General features: G+C 49.4%; 2 protein-coding genes across 2 annotated transcripts; one reads left to right on the top strand and one right to left on the bottom strand.

Moving 5' to 3' along the window:
- Positions 1-11,314: 11,314 nt before the first annotated feature.
- On the bottom strand, positions 11,315-15,307 carry CDCA8 (cell division cycle associated 8). The gene is made up of 10 exons (XM_005529892.3): positions 15,173-15,307; positions 14,957-15,085; positions 14,665-14,705; positions 14,156-14,231; positions 13,675-13,811; positions 13,338-13,411; positions 12,934-13,032; positions 12,662-12,788; positions 12,022-12,108; positions 11,315-11,691 (listed from the first exon to the last, which is right to left on the bottom strand). Exons 1-10 carry the CDS (start codon positions 15,252-15,254, stop codon positions 11,635-11,637), a joined length of 909 nt encoding a protein of 302 aa, XP_005529949.1. The 5' UTR covers positions 15,255-15,307; the 3' UTR covers positions 11,315-11,634.
- Positions 15,308-15,394: 87 nt separating this feature from the next.
- On the top strand, positions 15,395-17,240 carry AIRIM (AFG2 interacting ribosome maturation factor). Its single transcript, XM_005529919.3, has 4 exons — positions 15,395-15,648; positions 15,715-15,897; positions 15,969-16,090; positions 16,447-17,240. The coding sequence occupies exons 1-4, from the start codon at positions 15,395-15,397 to the stop codon at positions 16,512-16,514; spliced, it is 627 nt and encodes a 208-aa protein (XP_005529976.3). The 3' UTR covers positions 16,515-17,240.
- The last annotated feature ends 3,317 nt before the right edge of the window (positions 17,241-20,557 follow it).

Genomic DNA, 20,557 nt, shown 5'->3' on the forward strand with positions numbered 1-20,557 from the left:
CACAGCAACCCCACAAGGAGTTTTTATTGCTTTTATATTTAGAGAGCAGCTCTCACCCAATGCCCAACGCCTGGAAGGTGACTTTCCCCATCTGTGCTGAAGGAAACTCTTTCCCAGTTGCATCCCTTCTGCTCCATGAGCTACTTCACTGAGTTTTGACACCTCAGGTGATGAACAAAACAAAATATTCTCCAGTAAAGCACAGAGGAAATGATGCTGGCTGAATCCATGCAATCCAGGGCACACCCACACTTTGTTTTGTGAGCATGGTGCTTGCCTGCCTGGCATGCTGGCAGCTCCCATAGCTGCAGCCTGATCCCTGAGAAGATATAAATAGCATCTTAATAATACAACTTTCCTTGAAGTTAGTTAATTAAATGGGTATTTGCAGCTCTGTACGGAGTTTTGTAAGGCTTTATTATGATCTTTAAGTATCACAAGTGAATTATTAATATTAATGCTGAAAGGCAAAGATTTACATAGGGGATGAAGGCTGTGGGAGGTGCTCAGAGACTGGTTGGAAATCTGCTCCAGTCAGACCCTCCTGTTATCCTGCTCTGAGAGGATGGGGATCTGAATGAGGATTGAAAGAAGCTGCATATGCTCTGGGCAGTTTGTTGTTCTCTGGGGAAAACAAGATCTGTCCTTCCTGCCCCCTCTGCAGTTCAAAATGCTCCCTCCCCAGTGTCTTTTGGATAGTGTTTTTTAACAGAAATAATTTCTCTAAGTCTGGCCCACGCCCAGTGGGCTTGGCCACTTGCCATCCTGCTGTTTCCCACCCTGAAGAGGAATAGCAGTGAACCGAGCCCTGCATTTAGTGAAATGCCTGGTCCCAAGGATCAAGTGCAATTTGTGTGCTCTCTGTGTTTACTTTTTATCTCTAGAGGAAGTGTATTATTCTAGAGAAAGGTCTCTAGGCAGGGGGTTGGTTCTGGATCTCCCCTCCCTGCTCGTACTCTGTTGGGATGCAGAAGCCACGCTGGGAAGTTGCCCCCTGGAGGAGCTGGCTCTAGGCTGGTTCACCTGCTCTCAAGGAGGTCTGGAGACATCCAGGGCTTGCTGGTGAGGTGACAGTGTGCCTCACTTTGGAGAACAGACCTGGACACGAGCAGGCAGCAATGTGTTGCTTTGAGTCCCCCAGAACAGGCTCAGAATATGAATATGAGAAGGGGCTGGCTCTGGGTGCCACTCATGGCCACCGGAATCTTGCTTTTCTGTCCCTCTGGATGTTTCCCAGCTGCAAAGGGATAAACCTCAGCACAGCTATCTGTGGTCATGTCTGTTTCCCTGGGCTGCAGTGGCTTGCCAGGACCTGTGGCTCCCGTGGCAAGTGGCTGTGGCTATGTGGAGGGAGCTCTGGGATAGGCTCTCACTCAGCAGAAACAGAAGTCATCAGCTTTCCTGGTCTCTCCTTCAAGAAAGGAAAGGAAAGCCCCCATGGAAGCAGCCTTCTAGCCCAGCTCTTTGCAAGAATAAACACTTTTAATTGAGCTCCTCACTGACACCAGATAACAGAATTCGTAGATTAAGCTATAGATTGTTGTTATGATATTAAAATTAACTTGCATCCTCTCAGCTTCTCTCCTTGGGGAAGTAGGATAATTAAATTAATCAGCAATGCTGTTTTGGAGCTGCAAGGGAAATGCCTCAAAAGGACCCTGGTCTCTTCCCATCCAGCCTCTGGCATGCCATGAGGCTCTTGCCCCTCCATGGGCTGGGAGAGCCCCAGTCCTGTTGGAGCAGCATCTGCAACACTCCCCTCACAAAAAACCAAATGGGAATCAAGTTGGTTCATCTCCAGATGCTTTTATATTCATTAGCCACATATTAAGTACTGTAAATACACACTTGAGAAATCAATATATATTTTTATAAGCTTGAGACAAATGTAATATAATATTATAAGGGACTCTGTGCATCTCATGTTTGAACTATAGTCAGACATCTCCAGGGAATCTCAGTTGGTTTAGAATATTTAATAATAAAGACAATAATAATAGTTATTATAAATGCTAATAAAAATCGATTGACTTTTTTTTTAATTTTGTATTTATTGAACCACAGTTGAAGCTGGCAATAAAGAGATATCTAAATACCTGAGTAAAACCAACCAGTAATCCTGCCCTGGTTTGTCTGCGGGTCATTTCAAGGTTCTGGGGGAAAATGCCACTTTATCAAGGGTAACATGTGGTGAGTAAGGGACAGTTTAATAGCATCAAGGTGTGAAGTGATGCCTTGTTTTGTTCAATAACATCTATGCTAAGGTGGGAGCCTGTGCTCTGGCTGTAGAGTGGCTGGAGGGGGTGGTTTGTTGTTACTGACACTTTGCAGGGAGGACAAATGCATCTGCTTTGCTTTGCTGGTGCATGTTGTGTGGTCAGAAAGGTGCATGGGCTGTCCAGGGGCTGCTCAGGCAGGTGGGAATCCCTCCCATCACCCCTGGGACCAGACAACCTTGGACATGCTCTCAGTGAGGAGCTGTCAGTGCAGTGGTCAGTCTGACACAGGTTGTGAGTGTGAAGATGTTGCTGAGCAGAGGGAAAATGCTGCACTCAAGGCATGTAATTAATTGTTTTATTGAGTGAATATGGCCAGCATATTAAATGCAAACTCAGCAGAAATAATGATGTTTTAAAATTATTTGATGTGACTCTCACCTGTTCACATCTCTTTTTCCTGGGCTGCTCACTGCCCAGGAACAGGCACAGGAGCCCTGGCTGGTGTGGAGGCAGCAGTGACAGCTGCTGGGAAAGGACTGCACGGCTGCTTAGAATGGGTGAAGTCTATTTGCCTTCTGTTGATCAATTAATTCAGGCAGCCTTTGCTCAGAGCCTGGCTGGGGCTGTACTGGCTCTATGAAGAAATAACCAGAGCTCTGGAGCAGGGTGATGAACAGTGGATTCCCACTCACAGCCAACCAGAGACAGATTTTGCCCAGTTTTTGGCAGTTGTGCCTCATTGTGAGGCATGGAGGTGGCTTTATCTCTCTTCTGTGACCTTCCTGGCACTGTCTCTGCTGGAAGCTGTAGGACACCTCCTGTCCTGGTGTCACGGGGGGCTGGCACCCCCTGTGCCAGCCCTGCACCCTGCCCAGCCCCACGTTACAGCAGAGGACATGGCTCTGGTGAAAGGTGGGTGATATGGCTCAGGCAGGGAACCCCAACGTGCAGCAGCGCTGTCAAGGACTGGCTCAGCACTGGCAGGTGCTGATCATAGGGGGGATTTTTAAAATAAAATGTTCATTGCATGGTGCTGGGGAAAGCAGCTGGCACCACCAGCATATCCTGGGGAGAGCAAGGGGGGAGCCAGAGCTCCTCCTCTGGCCCCTCACTCCCACACAGCAGCCTCAGACATGAAAGCCATCACCCCTTCCCCTTCCTCTTGTGGTCTTTCACTGCAGAGAGGCTGAGCAGACCCATCTGGGCTGTGATGGCTGGTGAGGCCTGGACGAGCAGAGCACTGCGGGCACATCAGCCTGACCCTGCTGCCACTGTCCCCATCCTGGCCCTGCTGCCACTGTCCCCAGCCTACTCACACAGGGAGGATACAGCGAGAGGGCAGCACACTGAGAATGTTAAAAAGAACCTGAGTCTGGAGGAAGAGCGAGGTTTGAATATGAATAATTGCTAATTATCAGGAAGAGCAAGTGCCATTTGTCAGGGTAATCAGCGATCTGTCAGTTCAAGTGTCGGTAGGACGGATGCCTCTTTCCTCCTCCTGTTCATCTCCCACGGTCTTGCTGTGCCTGAAGAGCCCTGAATGGGCTGGGCCATGGCCAGACCCCCACAGCTCCTCCTGCCCCAGCAGTGATGGGCTCCCAGAGCCACACTGGGCTGTCCCCAGTGCCCTGCACCACCCACCTGGCTGGCCAAAGGGTGGCTGGCCCATGGTGAGACACACTGGGGTTTGTGGCCCTGCCGAAGCAGCCTTGGCACATCCTGGATGACATTTTTCACAGGGCTGGGTGACACTGGCACAGGGCTGGATGCCAGCCAGCAGCACCCACCAACCCTGCCATGGGTGACTTCAGTTGCCTCTGCACTTGTGGCTTGCCACTTAGAGCGGGGCCATCTGCACAGCATCAAGAGCTGCCTGGAAGGCACAGGAGCCATTTAATTACACAATTATAAATAACTTCAGCCTTTTTATCTTCCTGAGGCTGACAAGCACCTTCAGCATCAGACAAAGAACAGCTGTTATCGCTCGGTGCAGCATCTACTCCTGGGCAGCTGCCACCCTTGAAGGAGCACAGACAAAAGCAGAGGAGCTGTGCTCTCTCAGCAGGTCCAGATCAGTCCCAGAGCCATTCTCACAGCATGGCCATGGCCACATGTGGCTCAGGGAGCCACAGTTTCCTCTTTTCTACCACCTCAGAGCCCCAAAAGCAGGAGCAAAGGAGGAGAGATGTGAGGCTGTTCAGAGGTTTCTGGAGTTTCTGTAAAAATGAAGAGCGCTTACAAGGTGTTCTCCCCAGGTACCTGCTCCCACACCCCTGTTTTTAAGGATGATGTCTGACTTAGAGGATATTAATAATTAAAAAGTCATTTTAATGAGCTCTGGTTTATTGATAAAGCAGACTTTCAGGAGCTGGTCATGCCAGGAGTGTTGCACCACTGCTCACAGAACTCTGAAAAAGTCACTTTTGGTGGTGCTGAGCAGCTGTCAGGGTTGTCCCCACCAGGGTGGCAGTGCCCCTGCCTGCTCTGCTGCTGGGCACCTCCTCAGGTGCTGTGACAAATCCCTGGCACCTGCAGCACGTGGGGAGCTCCCGTGGCTCTGCCCTGCATGGTGTGTGTGCAGCCATAAACGTTTCCAATAACTCCCACAGCATTTAAATTCCACAATGGGGCTGAAATAAAGTAGCAGCATCACATCCCTGTGGGAGCTCTCAATCATCTGTTCCAGAGGCACCCTGGGGAAACGCTTGGAAAAGAACTTAGAACTGGGCAATTCAGGTTTTTCTTGCTAGTCCCTTCTGTACAATGAAGCCTGTTCCTGCTGACATGTTCCCAGGGGAATATTGTGTCTCAGTTTGCTGGAATGCAGCTCAGGTGTGATGGGGCAGCAGCCAGTGCTATCAGGCTTGTCTGACTCATAAAGCCCTGTGACTGCAGGGCCAGAGACTCCTGGAATCCTGAGCACGGAGATGGTGGGGCTGTCCCTCCAGGCAGCCCTAGGGATGGCACTCAGCCCTGGGGGTCTGTGCTGTTCAATATTTTTAAGTGAATTCTATTGAGCACTAGGAGGCAAAAAGGTTAAGAGGGCAATGAAGAAGCTTTTTTGTGAAATTTAGGTGCTCCTGGGTGATGGCAGTTTTGTGTTGGATAAGTGGCTGTTTGTGATTGTAAATACAGCCTCCCAGGGTAATGGTACGTTCCATTATCCATACATCAGGAATGATGTACACCCCCGGGGAAAAACAGGCTCAGGGACCCCCAAAATGATGAGTTTCCCTGAGGTGGTTAAAATCATATTTAGCAGTGTTGTCTCTCCTGAGGAGAGCTGGGTGGATCTGTGAGGCACATGCTGTCTCACAGCAATGCACAAATCCCTGCTTTGCCTCACAGGAAAAAAGATGTGTTAGGTATCACATCACACTGCATCAAAATGCAAAGTGGCACACAGGATCAAATTCCCCAAAATATAACTTTCTTCCAGAAATAAGCATGTCACTGTCAATTTGCCAAAGAAGCGTGATTTAAGTTCTTCTTGCCAGTGATTTACAATAGTGGGTGTGTTTAATCACTATTTCTGATAACAAGAGTCTAAAGAGAGAGCAGAATGTGTTTCTATTCAAAGGTCCAACATGAAACCCAGATCCTAAATGCAGCTCTGATCCAGCAGAGCTGGGAGGAGAGAGCACAAAGCACGATGCACTCGGGACACTGAAGGAAAATTAGTGTTTCCTCCATTTCCACTTCCCCAACACCACGGTGGTGATGCAGGGGGGCTTTGGGCAGGACTACTGCCCACCCAGTCAGAGCACTGGCCCCTGCACCTTACCACTCTGAAGGGGTTTAAGGGGTAATTTAGAGACAAAATCTTACAAAACTCTGCAGGGAGGGAAGGGATCCTGCCTGGTTAACAAACTCTGAGAAAGGTTTCAGAGTGCCAGCCTCGGGAAGGGTGTTTGTCTGGAGAAAGCCCTGATGTGCCATACATGGGAACTAATCCCAGTGGCTCCCTTATCCCATCACCAGGGCATGGGGTGGTGACATGCTCCTGGGCTGTTTTGCTGCAAACTCCAAAGCCTGCCATGCCCACAGTGCAGCACAGGCAGGTGCCACCAGCCCTGCCCAGGGAACTCCAGGGCTGTGGATGGGCGGACCCTTCAAGGCTGAGGGTGTTTGTGAGGAATGTTTCCAACAGATCATTTATTTTCATTAGACTTGTACCAATATCTCTGTCCCGGTGTTCCTGATGCAGGTTGACAGCTGTCCTCAGGAATGCTTTAATTGTGTTTTCCTCGCTTTTCACAGCCCTTAGTTAATGTGTTCTGGCTTTATTAGATTAGACACCTCTTGTCCCAAGGATGTTTTCATGTTTTCAAATGGCTTCAATCAGCACCTCCCAGGCTCTGGCTATTTCAGGATACAGTAAAGCTAAACCTCATCCAGGCTGGTGAGTAATGGAGGTGCACGTCCCACCCCGTCCAGCCTGGCTTTAAATTTGCCTGGCTGACATCCTGTGGCTGCTGGCAGAACACAATTAAACCTCTTGTCTTGCAGGCATTGTCCACGGTTACACACAGCTCGGGAGGAAGAGCTCAGCAACAGCAACCGGGTTTCTAATGATCTTGTCATTGAGAACAGCAGAGAGAGATAAATGAGTGAGGAAACAGCCAAGATCAAACTCAGCTCTCCAGATGTCCGGGGCATGGCAGGTTGCAGGCTGGCCATGCTCATCTCCTCAGACCCACGCTGGCACAGCACTGGGGATACAGGGACATGTGTCCTCTTAATGCTACAGAATGAAATGCAGAGGGACACAGCCCGAGCCCACCCAGCACCAGTGCTGGGGGCTTCTCTCCATTAACCTCATATGCTGCTCATAAACCTCATTCTGCAGAAGCGTTCTTCCTCTTGGGATCCCAGGATCCTTCACCAGCTTGTGTCCCCACCACCCAGCTGCAAAGTGGCCACAGGCTCAGGAAGGAAACCCAGTGGGAAGGGACCAGCCAGACCCCAGGCTGGGGACAGAGACCTGCTGCTCCCTCTGGGGGAGGGCTGGCAGCTCCAGGACAGTCCCTGCACTGTGTCCCTCCTGGAGCCCAGCACACCAGTCTCAGACAAGGGCTCTCCTTCCCCTGGCAGGAGAATTCCTCAGCCCTGTCTTCTTATCATGAGCCACCACAATATTGGCATCGATCCCTGTCACCCCACAGGCAGTATTTTGACTTCTGGAATTCATTTTACCTAGCAAGGGACTCTAAATATATCCCAGACAATTTCCTCTCCTCATTTTTAATAATCTCTTTCAGCCTTAAATTAGTTTTTGAAAATATGTATTGGGATGATAGGCTTTTTATCACAGCTGATGGACAATATTCATCACACCTGTGTCCTACTCCTCACAACACACACACATTCTTTACAGCAGTCCTGCAGCAATTTGAACAGCACTTAATTCATTACAAACCATTCACTGCGTGTGCCTGCTCCCCTCAACAATGTCCCTGGTGATTTGTCACTTGGGTCCCTGTAGGCAGCTCTGGTCCCACCTTGCAGAGCCACTGTCGCTCCTTGAGCCGTGGGACAGGATGGAATGGTCCTGCTCAAGCACGGCAGGTGTAAAGGATGCTTCACTCTCCTCCACTCTGGGAACCTCCAGAAGGTGGCAGGTGGAAGAATAGAAGCAAAAACCCCTTCTGTGTCCAGGATCTCTGTGCTCACTGGACACAGCAAGGCTGAGGCAATGTGCTGGGGCTGTGCTGGCACATCCTCCCAACCCTGAGCCCTGGTGATACCAGAGGGGATGGGGACAGGACAAATGATGCCTCTCTGGGCCCCCAGCTTAGTCAGGGTCCCCAGGACAGCAGCTCCTTTAGAAAAACATCTCCAGTAAATTCCCATTTTGCTAGACACTGCTATCAGGCCCTCCCCTGGACCCTGTTTGGGTGCTCACACCCAGCCTGGGGATTCAGGTACAAGGGAATTGGGCACTCATGCACAAATTAATCCAGTGCTCAGGGCTGAGCTGCAGCCCCTGATCAATGCTCAGCTCTCCTAACCTCCCCTCACGCTGCCAAGGGCTGAATATGCTAGCCTGGGGAGCCAGCCTGGAGGTCCCCATTGTGCCAAGGCAAAACAAGGCACAGAAAGGCATAGAAAGGCACAGAAGGTCCTGGTCAGGATTCCCTGAGACCTGATTGTGCCCTGCTCCTCACTGTGCTTCCACATGCTCTTGTCTCTGTACCCAGGCCTGTTACTCTGAAGCCATCATGCTCCAGATCTTTGCCCTGCTCTGGCACATTTTGATCTGCAGGAGCTGCCTGGCCAGACAGAACTGTGCTGGCAGCTTTTGGCAGGGTTTCTTTGTCCAGCAGATTCCCACAGAGCTGCGTCCCGTCACCTTTCTGAGCATTAATGAAGAGAAAGACAAAGCAGGAGTGTCTGAGTGGGCCTGAGCTGTGCCCCTCTGCCCACACTCCAGACAGAGGCATTTCCAGCTGCACCTTCCATTTGCCATCGATTACTGCCCGGGTTCTTGTGCCTTCATTTGCAGTCAGCAGAGGAGGCTGACTGACATTGAGAGAGAACGGCTCCTCAGATCCCATCAATCAAGTGCCATCAGGATCCAGCTTCCTGGGCTCGCAGGCCACAAGGTCACCCTCTGTGGGAAATCAGCTTTGCAGCTGAAGCAGAGCCCTGCTCCTACCCATCTCCCACCACAGCCCCAGCCCTGCTGCAGGGTGCACAGGGAGAAACCTGCATCTGCAAGCTGCCATTGGTCACTGACCTCTCCCTCCTGCCTCAGGGCTCTCAGACTATTTCAGGGACAAGTGGGAAGAAAATTCACAAATTTTTTATTTCAGGAAAGAGCGAAATACACAGGAACTTCTGACAGCATCAGATGCAGAGCTTTCCCCCAGGGCACTGTGTTCAGTTTGGGGCTGTAATCAGGTCCCGGTCCTGCTCAGGACTCAGCAACAGCAAACTGAGACCTTATTGACGTTTCCAGTTACTTTCCCCACAGCAAAGGAATTCAATTCAAATTGTGTATGAAGCCCATTGGCTGCCCTGCTCAGCACAGCCCTGAGCTCTGCACCATCAGCAGGGTTTGTACTTTATTTATTGAGCCATAACTATTGACCTTTCCCTGGAAAGCTGCTCTGGGCTGGTGGCTGCGTGACCCTGACGGAGCAGCCACGGCAGAGCACAGGAGCCCTGACAGCTGCAGAATTTCCCCTGGAAAAGGGAAGGATGCCTGGGATTTTGGTGTCTGTGTGCAATGTGAAAATTAGCAATTCTGTCTAATCCTGCTCTTCAATGTAATAACACTTCTTGGTGCATGTAAAGCTCGGTGGCTTGTGGGCAGTAATTTTCTGATAGACAATTTATTTCCTATTCTCATCAGAGACAAGGCTGAAATTGCTCTGAAGCTGCACCCTGTAGGCTCTGCTTTCTCCTGCTGGATTTTAAAAGGACATTTCTGCTTTCTCCAGCTCTGGTGACAGCCAAGCAGTGCCCCCTCCCCCCCCCAGTTCCACAGCCAGGCCCAGCCACAACAGAATCCGTATTATTTCACTGCAGATGACGTTCACAGCCAACATGGATTGGAGGTGCAGCCCAGCTGAGAGAGAAAACCTGCCTTTAGCAAGCTCCCTGTCTATGAATAAATTCGATACAGTGATTTTGGTCTCCTGAGAGGCTCAGACTCTCAGTTGTGAGGCTGTGAAAGGCAAGACCCAGCCTGGCACCTGGACACAAGGAAATCGTTGATGTACACTGGGAAGCATGGATGCACCTTCCAGAGATGCATTTTGTTTCACCTTTGGAGGTACAGCTCCCCAGACACCGATTTAGAAAAGGGAGAAGTCTCATGAATTCAGTGATGCTAAGGAATACTGTCCCTCCTTATGCTTTCAAGCTGACTGAGGAAATATGTACTTTTGGTGGAATTATTCAGGTCAGGGGGAGAGCTGCATGTGCAGTCCTGCACCTTCCAATCAAGAACTGCTGCATGAAAAAAAATTGCCTGGAGACAGCTCTAATTTGTTCCAACCCATCATCCCTTCCATCAGCAAGCAGGGAATTATTATTTATTTATGTCTTACACTGCCATTGAATCAATGGCCACCTGGAAGATGTTGAGGATGACAAACTTGACAGTGCATCTTTGCCAGGCTGCTGAGAGCTGCTGGTCAGGAGCTCAGAACCCAGCCCAGGGCAGGGGCCTCACTGGCTCCCTGCTTGGCTCATTATTTCCCCAGATCAATAGTTTCACATTTCCATGATGAATCTGGGCAGAAGTTTTGAGTTCTCACACCACAGCTCAGCTCCCAGGTCACAGGAAGCCCTGGCTAAAGTGCAAACCAGCCAGGGGAAGCAGGAATGCTTTTCCCCTGCCAGGCTTGCTGTTACCCTGGTGAAACAGCCACATGCTTCTTCACTGTGTTGCTGGCAGCTCTTCCTCTGCAGCCTCCTCTCTCCTAAGCGAAACTTCTTTTGGAAGAGCTTTGGTTCAGGGCAGGAGCTCTGATGTTAAAGATTGTAACTAGAGCTTTGAAATCAGTGTTGATTCTCTAGGCTAAAAATTCTAGTTAATTTAGTTTTCCTGGTAAAGATGTATTTAAAACAGAATCTTAACTTACATATCCATAAACATATACATTTTTTAATTTACAGCTCAACTAATTGATGCTTTTAACTCATATGTGCACAGAATAGCAAGGCAGGTGTATGTGTAGCTGAGTGGGATATATTATTGCCACCTGCAGTTAGGACTTAGAACCTACCAAAACCTCTCAAAGAGCTGTCCAGATCCATGGTGTATACATGAGGTCTTCCATATAGTAAAATGTTTACTCTCCAAAGGAAATATGTGTATGAATGCTGTTCTACAAACTTTCTCCCATGCCACACCCTGCACCAAAGAGCTCTGCAGTTTGTCTCCCCTTTAACCATGCTGCAGGCCTGGTTTTGCCAAAAGTAGAACTTTTCAAATATTGAAAATGTTTCAAAGTCTCAACATCCTTGTTTATAGCCTGATAAAGAGGCTTAAACCAAGGACAAAGAGGTATTTTTGGAAACGACAGTGTACCAGCTAACAAAGAAACAGGCTTATTTCTAGGAAAAGAAAATTCTAAACAAAGTTAGAGAAATAGAGTTCTTTACTCTGAACATAACTATTAACATGCCAGTTACAGGCTTCCTGCCCACTTGTTAATCTGCAAGCCCAAGAGAACAGTGTCATGGTTTAAACCTTAAAGGAATAAAAAATAAGGAATGCTTTTTCTCCCCATATTAAAAAGAAAGTTCCATTTATTTTGATCCCATTACATATTATAGGTAGAATAACTAGTTCTTAGCTTCCATTCTGTAGGTCAATGAAAGGAAGATACAAATTAGAGCAAGAACTAAATGAAGGTAGCAGTCCTAAATGTAAAATGTATTTGTAGAGGGATGTCATTGCTCACTGACTTCCATCTAGAGGTATTTTTGCCTCGTTGCAAGCCTGTGCGAGACAAACCTGAAAGGAAAGAGAAATTACTCAGTACTCAGACACTGGTACAGCCCAATCCATCTGCAGCTCCAGCCTAAAGGACAACTTCGTTTTTCAGAGCAGTGACAACAGCTCTTTTCCCCACTGTGTATTCAGCCAGATGTGATGTAAAGCTCCTGCTTCTCCTTCCCTGCTTTGTGCTGCTTTTTTACCTCTGACATCAGCCAAAATTCAAGACAAGGAGCCAGGGAGAAATAAGGAGTTTCTGTTGCAGCTCAATAGTCCCCTGACTGATGCCAGAGGGACAGCACTGCCTTACAGCTTCAGGTCATGGCTGAGAAAAACACCCAGACTTACTGACAGCTTCTTCATGAGCCCTCGGGCCTTGGGGTTCAGCTGAAGAAAATTCTTCTTGGTCAAATCCTTTGCTGTCAAACGTATGCTCTGTGGAAACAAACTCAAATCTCAGGTTTTCTGTCTGGTCAGCTGCAGCAGCTGAAGGCAGTAAAAAAAGTTAAATTAAAAAATAAAAGAGATTAAGATCTAAGTATAGACAGGCAGAGAACTACATTCAGCTGGAACAGAAGTCCATCTCCCACATTTCCTGCAGTGCATTAATGCATTACTGGCTGTGGTGGTTTTAAACAGCTTGATTTTTGGTGAAGGGGGAAAAATCCATGAGTGAATGATTTTTTTTTTGTGGGTGCACTGGTGTTTGGCCAGCATCAAACCCACTATACTGGCACTACTGCTGCTTTAAGTGTTCTAAAGTGAGTACACAGTGAAACATCCTCCTGTTCTGTTTCAACCAGCTTGAGCAGGTCTCACTTCTGGCTAAGAGTCTCTTAAGGTTCTTTTTAAGCTCAATCAACCCCACGATAAACTGCAGTGGCACAGCTAAAGAGACAAGAGTGGATGAACCGAAGCTGGTGAGGCACCAAGAGGTGCCTGTGCACGCCTCCAGTCCTGCCTGAGCAGGTGGTGGGTCAGCAATTACCTCTCCCCCACCGAGGGGCAGGGTGAGGACGGCGTCCCCGGTGTCAGCAAGGGGGCTGCCGTTGGCAGAGATGGTGTAAACGCGCTCGTTGAGGGCAGGCGTGCGCAGACCTGGCGTCTTGAACACCCTGAAACGACAAGTCAGGAGGGAGTGTTATTTGCTCACAGCACTTCTAGTCCAAGTCTTTCACAAGCTAAAGGTTGTGTTGCAAACCTAAAGCAGATTGTAGCAGAGATGAAAGGGAAATGTATTTCTTTTCTCTGTTAACAAACCTGGAATCAAATCTGGGTGTAACCATGGAGGTGCCTCCCCGAGCACAGATATCAACCATTCTGCCAGTAGCTGGAGTGATAAAGCTGTTTTTGCTTGTTCTGTTAAAGGGAAATAAGCATCTGCTCATGAGATGACCTTTAACAAATATACAGGCACTTATCAAAGGCTTGAAGAAGGTGACCACTAAACCCAGGGGTTATTACTAACCAGTGACCCCAAAACTGGGGACAGCTTGTTCTCACAAGAGGGGCATCTTTCATTCACATCAATTTTTCCCTGTAGCATGGAACAACTCTCCCCCCTGCCACTACTGAGCCAAAGTCCATCCCATCAAAAAGAGAGCTATTTATATTTATACTCTCATTCTCCATTTCTAGAGATGAGACAGAGACATCCCCATTACCTCTTGCTCATGCGCTTCACTCTCGCTGAGGGGGGTCTTCTGGCCACGGGTGGCTTTTTGGTGGATGCCTTCACCTGAAGAACACATCACTCACTAGATCAGTTATTTCCCTCTCCTGGGACAGCTGAGTCCACACAAAATGTTTGGTTCAGTCCCTTTCCATGGCACAAGAGCCCACAACAAATACAATTCAAGCCTTTGGGAACTTCCCCCATCACTAGAATTCTCTGTGAAGAAGTAACTGTTTCAAGTCCCCCTCAGAGCATCCTGGACAGCCCTAGTCATCAGCTCAGTCAGGAATCTGAGAATAATGTCACCCCAGAGAACAGCTATTCACCTTGGCAGTTGTTGGATTGACGTTCTTAGCCTCTGACTCTGAAGGACACTGGCTGTCAACTCTGGATTTCTTTGGCAGAGGAAGCAGTGGAGGCTCTGCTTCCTCAATGGCTTCAACACTCCTTTTGGATTTATCCACTAGAAAGAGAAAGTGTTATCTAAGTAAATTAAACTTTAAATTATTATTTAGCAGGGGAGGAAAACAGCTACAAGCAGTTTCAGCAAAAACGTGCTTCAGAAATCCAAATTCCAATGCAATCTTAATGGTTGACAGAGCACTTTCAGATTATTTTGAACGTTTTAAAGAAATTAAATGTACTGCAGGCACTAGGGATAAAAGTATTTTATAAATATAAAACAAAAGGATTATTTTCCTGATTTAAACATACTGAGGCATGTGAGCAAGAATTGAATCATTATTTACATTAAGTCACCACAACATACTTCCACCTCACCAATCACACCACAGTACTTAAACTCACCTTTTTTGACAATGTCAAACGGGACATTGATAACTCCTGCTGTCAGCTTGTCTATTTCTGCTATTTCCAAGTCTGCCTAAAATTAAAAACATTTACGGCATCACTGGGATTGTTGGCTGCCCAAAGTTCTTGTAAGTCAAAGTTGTAGAGCAAACCCCCAATAATATTCCAACCAGATGAGCTCCACGTTTGCTGTTGTGCTCAAACCAGGCCCTTTCATGCATCTCTACACAGCCAGCTTGGAATTGCTTTCCTCAACTGCAAATTGCATGTGCTCTCAAGGATTTGGCAGTGCAATCTAGCAGATAAGGAAAGAGCAACAGGGACCAGCAGGACCTCATAAATCCCTCGTCTGATAAAACAGGCATCTCGTATTGTTAAATTTTAAAGAAACATTTGTGAAAATATTGATGTAACTGTTTCTCTTGTAATGCTCCAGCATGTTATTCCAGGGTGAGGAGCAGGGTGTGATGGTTCTAGAGAGCTTTATGTTAGTGCTGGAAACCTACCATAGCCACCTTCTCCAGCGCCTTCCCACTTCCTTCTTTAGCTAGAAAGGAAATATTTCAGAAAAATCAGGACACGTCCGAGACAGCTCACACAGCACAGCAGGGCTGTCACCACCGGCACGCAAACCCCAGCACAAACCAGTTTCCAGCCCTAGAGAACAGGAGCGGCACCCCGGACAGCCCGTGGGATGCTTCCCTGGGGCTTCCAGGCACGGCAGATCTCTTATTGGGGTTTATTATCCAAGGGGGAACGCGCGCCCCCAGCCCAGCACCTCCCGACCCCGCTCCGCACCGTAGTACTCGAGCCAGTTCATCTGGCGGAGCTCCACCGGCAGCCGCAGGATCGCCATATCGTACAGGTTCTCGATCTCCTTCACCAGGCACTCCCCGTCCGCCCGCAGCCGCTCCAGCCTCCGGTTCACTGCGAGGACACGCGCCGTTAGCCCGGGGCCGCTCTCCTTCCCGCTCCCGTTGTGCTTTCCCCTCCTTCTCCCTCTCCCGCTCCTACCTTCGCGGTCGAAGTCCTTGAGGAAGGCCGCCAGTTTCCTGCTGCGGGAGCTCGAGCCGCCCTTCTTCCTGGCGGGCGCCATGGCGGGCTCCGTGAGGGCCGGGCCGCGTTCGAACCAACCGCCACCCTAGCCCGCCAATGGCGGCGCGGCGCGCCCCGATGACGCCACCGCTGGCGCGGGCCGATGACGCGGCGGTAGCGCCGCCGGGCGCGGGGACCATGATGGCGGCGGCGGTGGCCGCACTGCGGGCCTGGGTGGAGGAGGCGGCGCGGGCGGAGGAGACGGCGCGGGCGGCTCTGACAGCCTCGACCCCGCTACTGGGCGCGCTGGCCGCGCTGGCGGCGCAGATGCGGGCGGCGCGGCGGCTGCCGTGGGACGCGACGCCGCTCGGCGCCTTCCCGGAGCTGCGGGCGCGGCTGTGGCAGAAGCAGCGCGGCGCGGCCGAGGCGCTGCTGGAGCAGCTTGGCGGGCGGCGGTGAGGAGGCGGCCGGGGCCGGGCGGGCAGGGAGCGAGGGCCTGGCTGACCCCGCTGTGCCGGCAGGGAGGTGCTCCGGGCCGTGCGGGACGCCGTGGGGGCCGCCGGCACCGCCGTGCTGCGGCTGTACGAGGAGCGGGGCCCGACCGAACTGGGGCTGCCGGGGGTTCTGCGGCGTGGTCCGCGCTGCCCCTCGCTGGCCGACGTGTTGGAGGGGCTGCAGAACGTGGAACGCTACTACCGGCACCTGTATCCTGCTGGGGGTGTCAGGGCAGCTCTGGGGGGTTGTTTTCTCCTTGTTGTCCTTATCGGCCACGAAGGTATTTGGAGAGCAAACTGCTCCTGCAGCGCCTCAGCTTGGACAGCCTGGCAGACGTGGAAGCCCTCCCGCAGTCCTGGGAGAGGATTTTGGAGCGCTACAAAGAAGATGACGTGGTTCAAGGTAGTTCTGTGTAGAAAGAGCCGAGCGGTGTTTGCCAGGGCTCCGTGCTGCTGTCCCCTGGGGCCAGGCTCCGCCGTGCTGGCTGTGCTGGTCCCAGCAGCACGGGGTGACCCTGCTCAGGTGATCTTTGTGACCTGCTCTGAGATCTTGGTCAGCTTCAGTTGAAAGTACCATCACATCTGGGCACAGCTGGAAGCAACATCCTCCCACAGAGTGTAGTGAGGGCTCGGTGACCTGTTCCACTGCTCAGTCAGTTTTACCCATACTTGATTTTATTGCCTTTAAAACAAGTTTTTGGGAGTACAGAACGTAAAGCATGTTGAGCTGACAGGGTTGTTGTTTTCTCTGTGTCTCAGACACGTGCCTGAAGGTCTCGCTGTTTGTGGAGAACCATTGCGAGGTGGGCTGCTCACCTGGCTCCTGACAGGGACTCCTGCTTCTGGCGTGTTCTGCGATGCTGCAAGGGGCATGGAGGAATTGAGGGAGCTCTCCTGGTGCTTTTTGGAAGCTGAACAATTTGAGTCTTGGCCTCAACATAAAATACTTGAACTGTGCCGTTTTCAAGTGGAAATGGCCTTGGTCTCTGAAGAAGAACCTGAGCTGAAAAAGCCATGAGGATAGAAGGGAGTCATCTCCAGCTGTGGAACTTACAGTTTCTTTCTCCTGACATAGATGCTTTGTATCATGGAAAAAATGTTGATACTTACACGAGGTGTTGCAGATGTGTGAGTGTAACAGTCCTTCAGGCTGGTGCTATGAAAGATATATGGGCTCTGTCCTTAGAAATAAAGAAAATATGTCAGATTAGGGTTTAGAAACAGCAGTCACCTCATGTCCTTGAGCAGCATTTGCATTCATCCCATCTGGGCGTGGAGGAGGAAGGAAGCAAATCTGGCTTGAAAATGTAATGCATGGATGCCTGAGTTCTGACATGGGCAGTTTTCAAGGGTGTTGCAATACACTGCTCTGATACCACTGAAATCAGTCATAAAAGTCCCTGGTGACAGTTCAGTGACACCTTTTGTGGGCCATGGCACTGATCCTCCGAACATTCCTGGGAAGCAGTGGCGTGTTTGTCTCTAAATGAAATTATGTATTTGGTAAGGAGCTGCAGTTTCTCGGAGAAAAGCTAATAAAGAATTGCACCGGACACGTTGTGGGTGTGTTTGTGCTCGCATTTGTGTCTCCAACCCTGGGTGTCCCTGCGGCCACCTGAGGGCACTGCATGACCCACCAGCAGCACTGCTGGGGGGTGCCAAGGGTGGGAAAGTGCTGCCTCGGGGCCAGGGCTGCCGGTGCTCCCATCAGGGACAGGGAGTTCTAATTGCAGCTCTTCACACGCAGTTCTAATTGCAGGGAAAACCTTGTTGGTCTGGTGGGGGCTCACGTGACTGTACAGCCTTGTGCTCCTTACACAGGGTTTGGAGCATGGGTGATGGCTCAGGGTAAATCGGGGGTGTCACCCTTGCTCAGGCCTTGTTGTATCATCGTCACAAACCAGTAGATCTTGGTGAGCTTGGATGCAGAATTGTTTTTGTGTGCACTCTGTACAACACTTCAGCACCCCTCTTCTGTCAGCTTCTCTTCAGGACAGCTGCACAATGAACAAATGGATTTAAATTCTGGAAGATGTTCAGCACAGTTCAGTGGTGGCCCTTCTGCTTCTCCCAGATGCTTGGCCCCTGATGTCTGTCTTTGTGCTAACAACAGCCCTGCTAAAAGTGCTGAGGGAGGTATCTGCATTGAAAGTGGCCATGCCCTGACTGTGACTGAAATGGGGTGAAGGAGGTGCTCATTGAAGTTTTGGTGTGATTAATTGCTCTGTGCTGTTCCTGTTGGATGGGCCATGTCATCAGCTGCATTTGTCTGCAGCGGGGTGTGGGCGAGTCTGTGCCTCAGAGCACTCTAATTGGGATCAGCTGTGGACTTGTTCCATTGCAGAGCTGGGTGTCCTGTCAGGATGGCTGCCAGGGACCCCACGGTTCCTCGTGTGTTCAGGACTCCCTTCAGCTGGCATTTGCCTAGGAGTCATTGGGGGCTCGAGGCATGAGCAGAGCCAGGGTTGCCATTTAGCCTGGCAGTGTCACACTTGCCAGCAGGCGGGTGGAAAGGCCACTCCTGCTCCTCCTTGCCTGGCAGCCTGCACAGCTGAGTCAGACACCTGCTCACAGCCCAGGGATGTCTGTGGTGCCAGATCTCAGCACCTTCCTGAGGACCAGGACAGGAGGGAGGTGCGTGAGAGCAGCAGCTGCTGCTCCAGCTGCCTGGGGAGCCAAATGCAGGGTCAAGGTGATGCCTTTTCCTTGGTCCTAAAGTTAAGAGCCAGACACAGTTGTGATAAATATAACATTGGATAAAAATTCGTGAAAGAGAATAAAGAATTATATGTTATATTTGTAATACTGTAAAGATGCAAAATGTAAAATAATCCAGAGATACCTTCCCGAGTCGGGCAGTAACGACCGGCAGCAACGCTTATCAACACAAAATAAAAAGCAGGACACAAGCAATCAAACCAGACAATGAGAGTGGCTCCGTCGAGATATCCATCTCCTCCGCACCCAAACTGGCCACTCCATTCCGGGAAATGCAATCGGAGGACACTCAGAGCCTCTCGCATGTGAAAGGACTCTGCTCCACCGACCATTGACTCAGCTCAACGGATCCGGGAAGTCTATTCAAACTCTTTTGTTGGACGGTGCTTACTCCGGATTTTGCCCCAGGATACGAAAACCCCTATAAGAACCCCGGACTGCAGTACCTACTTCGTGGATTTGGGTAAATCTGTACCTCTGGGTATAGACGTCTCCCTGTCCACCCAGCGCTGCGCTGATTTATTTTATTGTGGTTTTTTTCTCTCGTTGTTTGTGATTGAAATTGTTTTATAATAAATCGCTTTTTTATATTAACCCTATTTTGCCATTGCATTTATAACACAGTTAAGGGATAAAAGGTTTTTTCCTCTTGGTATTTAATAAGGATCCTTATGGTGCACCAATTCATCAAGGTGGAGTATGCTGAAATGTACACCCAGCAGACTGCATATACAATTTTACAGATTTTGCAAATTAGTATATCTAATAAAGATGCTTTAATGAGAGGCTTGAATGAGCAGTGTGTTATTTTCTCACCTTGAGGTATTCCATCTTGAATGGGCTTAATCCTAATTTACAGGATTTATTTTAGAGGGCCTTTGGTTTTTCAAGATAGCATAGGGCTTTCCGGCTTTCAGCTGCAAGGCCTTTAGTATGTTTGGTTTTCTGGCTTAGCAGAATACCAGGACTATGCTAAATTATCAGATTTAAGGAATTACACATATGTGTACTAAGAGCACTGAGAATTCATAAAAGGCATATAAAAGAAAGGCAAAAAATAAGGGACTCCTGTGCCCTATCTTAGGCTCTGAGCCCAAGTGGTAAAATACATGTAACCATAAAAATAAACCCAAGTACCTTAATTTTTGGAGTAGAGCTCTTAAAGTATTCTTGCATGGAGATCTGTCTTTGAGGAATGCAATAAATTGCAGTTAGCAGCTGGAGCTACCTTGTTAAAGGAAATTTGTCAGGAAACACAAAGCTCACACTTTGACTTTCAGCTTTACCTCCTGCTAACTCCATTGAAAAACAGTTATTCTTCACTTATAGGAAAAGCACAAACTAAATTCAGTTACTAAATTCAAATGCCCACAAACATTTATAAGGAGCACCTGACTCGTATATGGCTGCTTTGTTTCCTCCCACAGGCATGAGCACTGGCTCCTGGTGCAGCGGGGCCTTTGCAGTTCTGCTTAGAAATGGGGACCTGCTGTTGGCAACACCAGACTTCCAAAACAAACTCAAAAGCTTTGCTTCAGCATAAGCTCATGGATTTGAAACAGATTTCAAAACTGGGTGTATTACAAGAGTCCACAGTTATGGAAAAGACAAAGGATTTGGCACCTGAACTGAAGTGTAAAGTGACTCGGAGGCAGAAATATGTAATAAAAAGCTTTGTGATTAATTTACTAAACCAAGCATGGGTTTCACAAGTCCCTATGGTTTTTGCACTTATTCTTTGAGGCTTTCATCTTGGCCTGAAGCAGAACTCCTTTGTGACTTTGCTGAGGGGCTGCCTGAGTACTTATCTGCTCTGAAATACAGCAGACATTCTTCACTACCTGTTAGCTGCCTTTTTTGCTCTGTTCCCCAATCCTGGCTCAATATTTCTCTAGTGCTTGGGACTTTTTCACAGCTTTTGCCCTGTTGAGCTCCAAGGAGGGGCAGATTCTGTGGATCTGATGGGTGTGTGGTGAGTGGGGACACATCTGGCCTGCAGCAGTGATGAGTTTCCCATGTGGGACATGCTCAGCACACAGCCCTTGTCTGCCCTTGCAAGGACAGGCACGAGCCTGGTGAGCTCTTTGCCAATGTGGACTGGCCCCAACCCTCCCCAGACCCTCTAGGGCTGCCTGTACTGAATGTGGACAGA

Source organism: Pseudopodoces humilis, chromosome 27 (genome assembly GCF_049639895.1).
Source record: "Pseudopodoces humilis isolate 2021_Gansu_Grassland_sample_001 chromosome 27, ASM4963989v1, whole genome shotgun sequence".
NCBI lineage: Eukaryota > Metazoa > Chordata > Aves > Passeriformes > Paridae > Pseudopodoces > Pseudopodoces humilis.

Bases quoted from the DNA above. Each gene is read 5' to 3' on its own strand.
- CDCA8 (XM_005529892.3), bottom strand. From the start codon at position 15,254: ATGGCGCCCGCCAGGAAGAAGGGCGGCTCGAGCTCCCGCAGCAGGAAA. The intron at 15,086-15,172 runs GTAGGAGCGGGA...GTGTCCTCGCAG, and splicing joins CAAGGACTTCGACCGCGAAG to TGAACCGGAGGCTGGAGCGG. The intron at 13,812-14,155 runs GTGAGTTTAAGT...TTCTCTTTCTAG, and splicing joins GTTTGACATTGTCAAAAAAG to TGGATAAATCCAAAAGGAGT.
- AIRIM (XM_005529919.3), top strand. From the start codon at position 15,395: ATGGCGGCGGCGGTGGCCGCACTGCGGGCCTGGGTGGAGGAGGCGGCG. The intron at 15,649-15,714 runs GTGAGGAGGCGG...CTGTGCCGGCAG, and splicing joins GAGCAGCTTGGCGGGCGGCG to GGAGGTGCTCCGGGCCGTGC. The intron at 16,091-16,446 runs GTAGTTCTGTGT...TCTGTGTCTCAG, and splicing joins AGAAGATGACGTGGTTCAAG to ACACGTGCCTGAAGGTCTCG.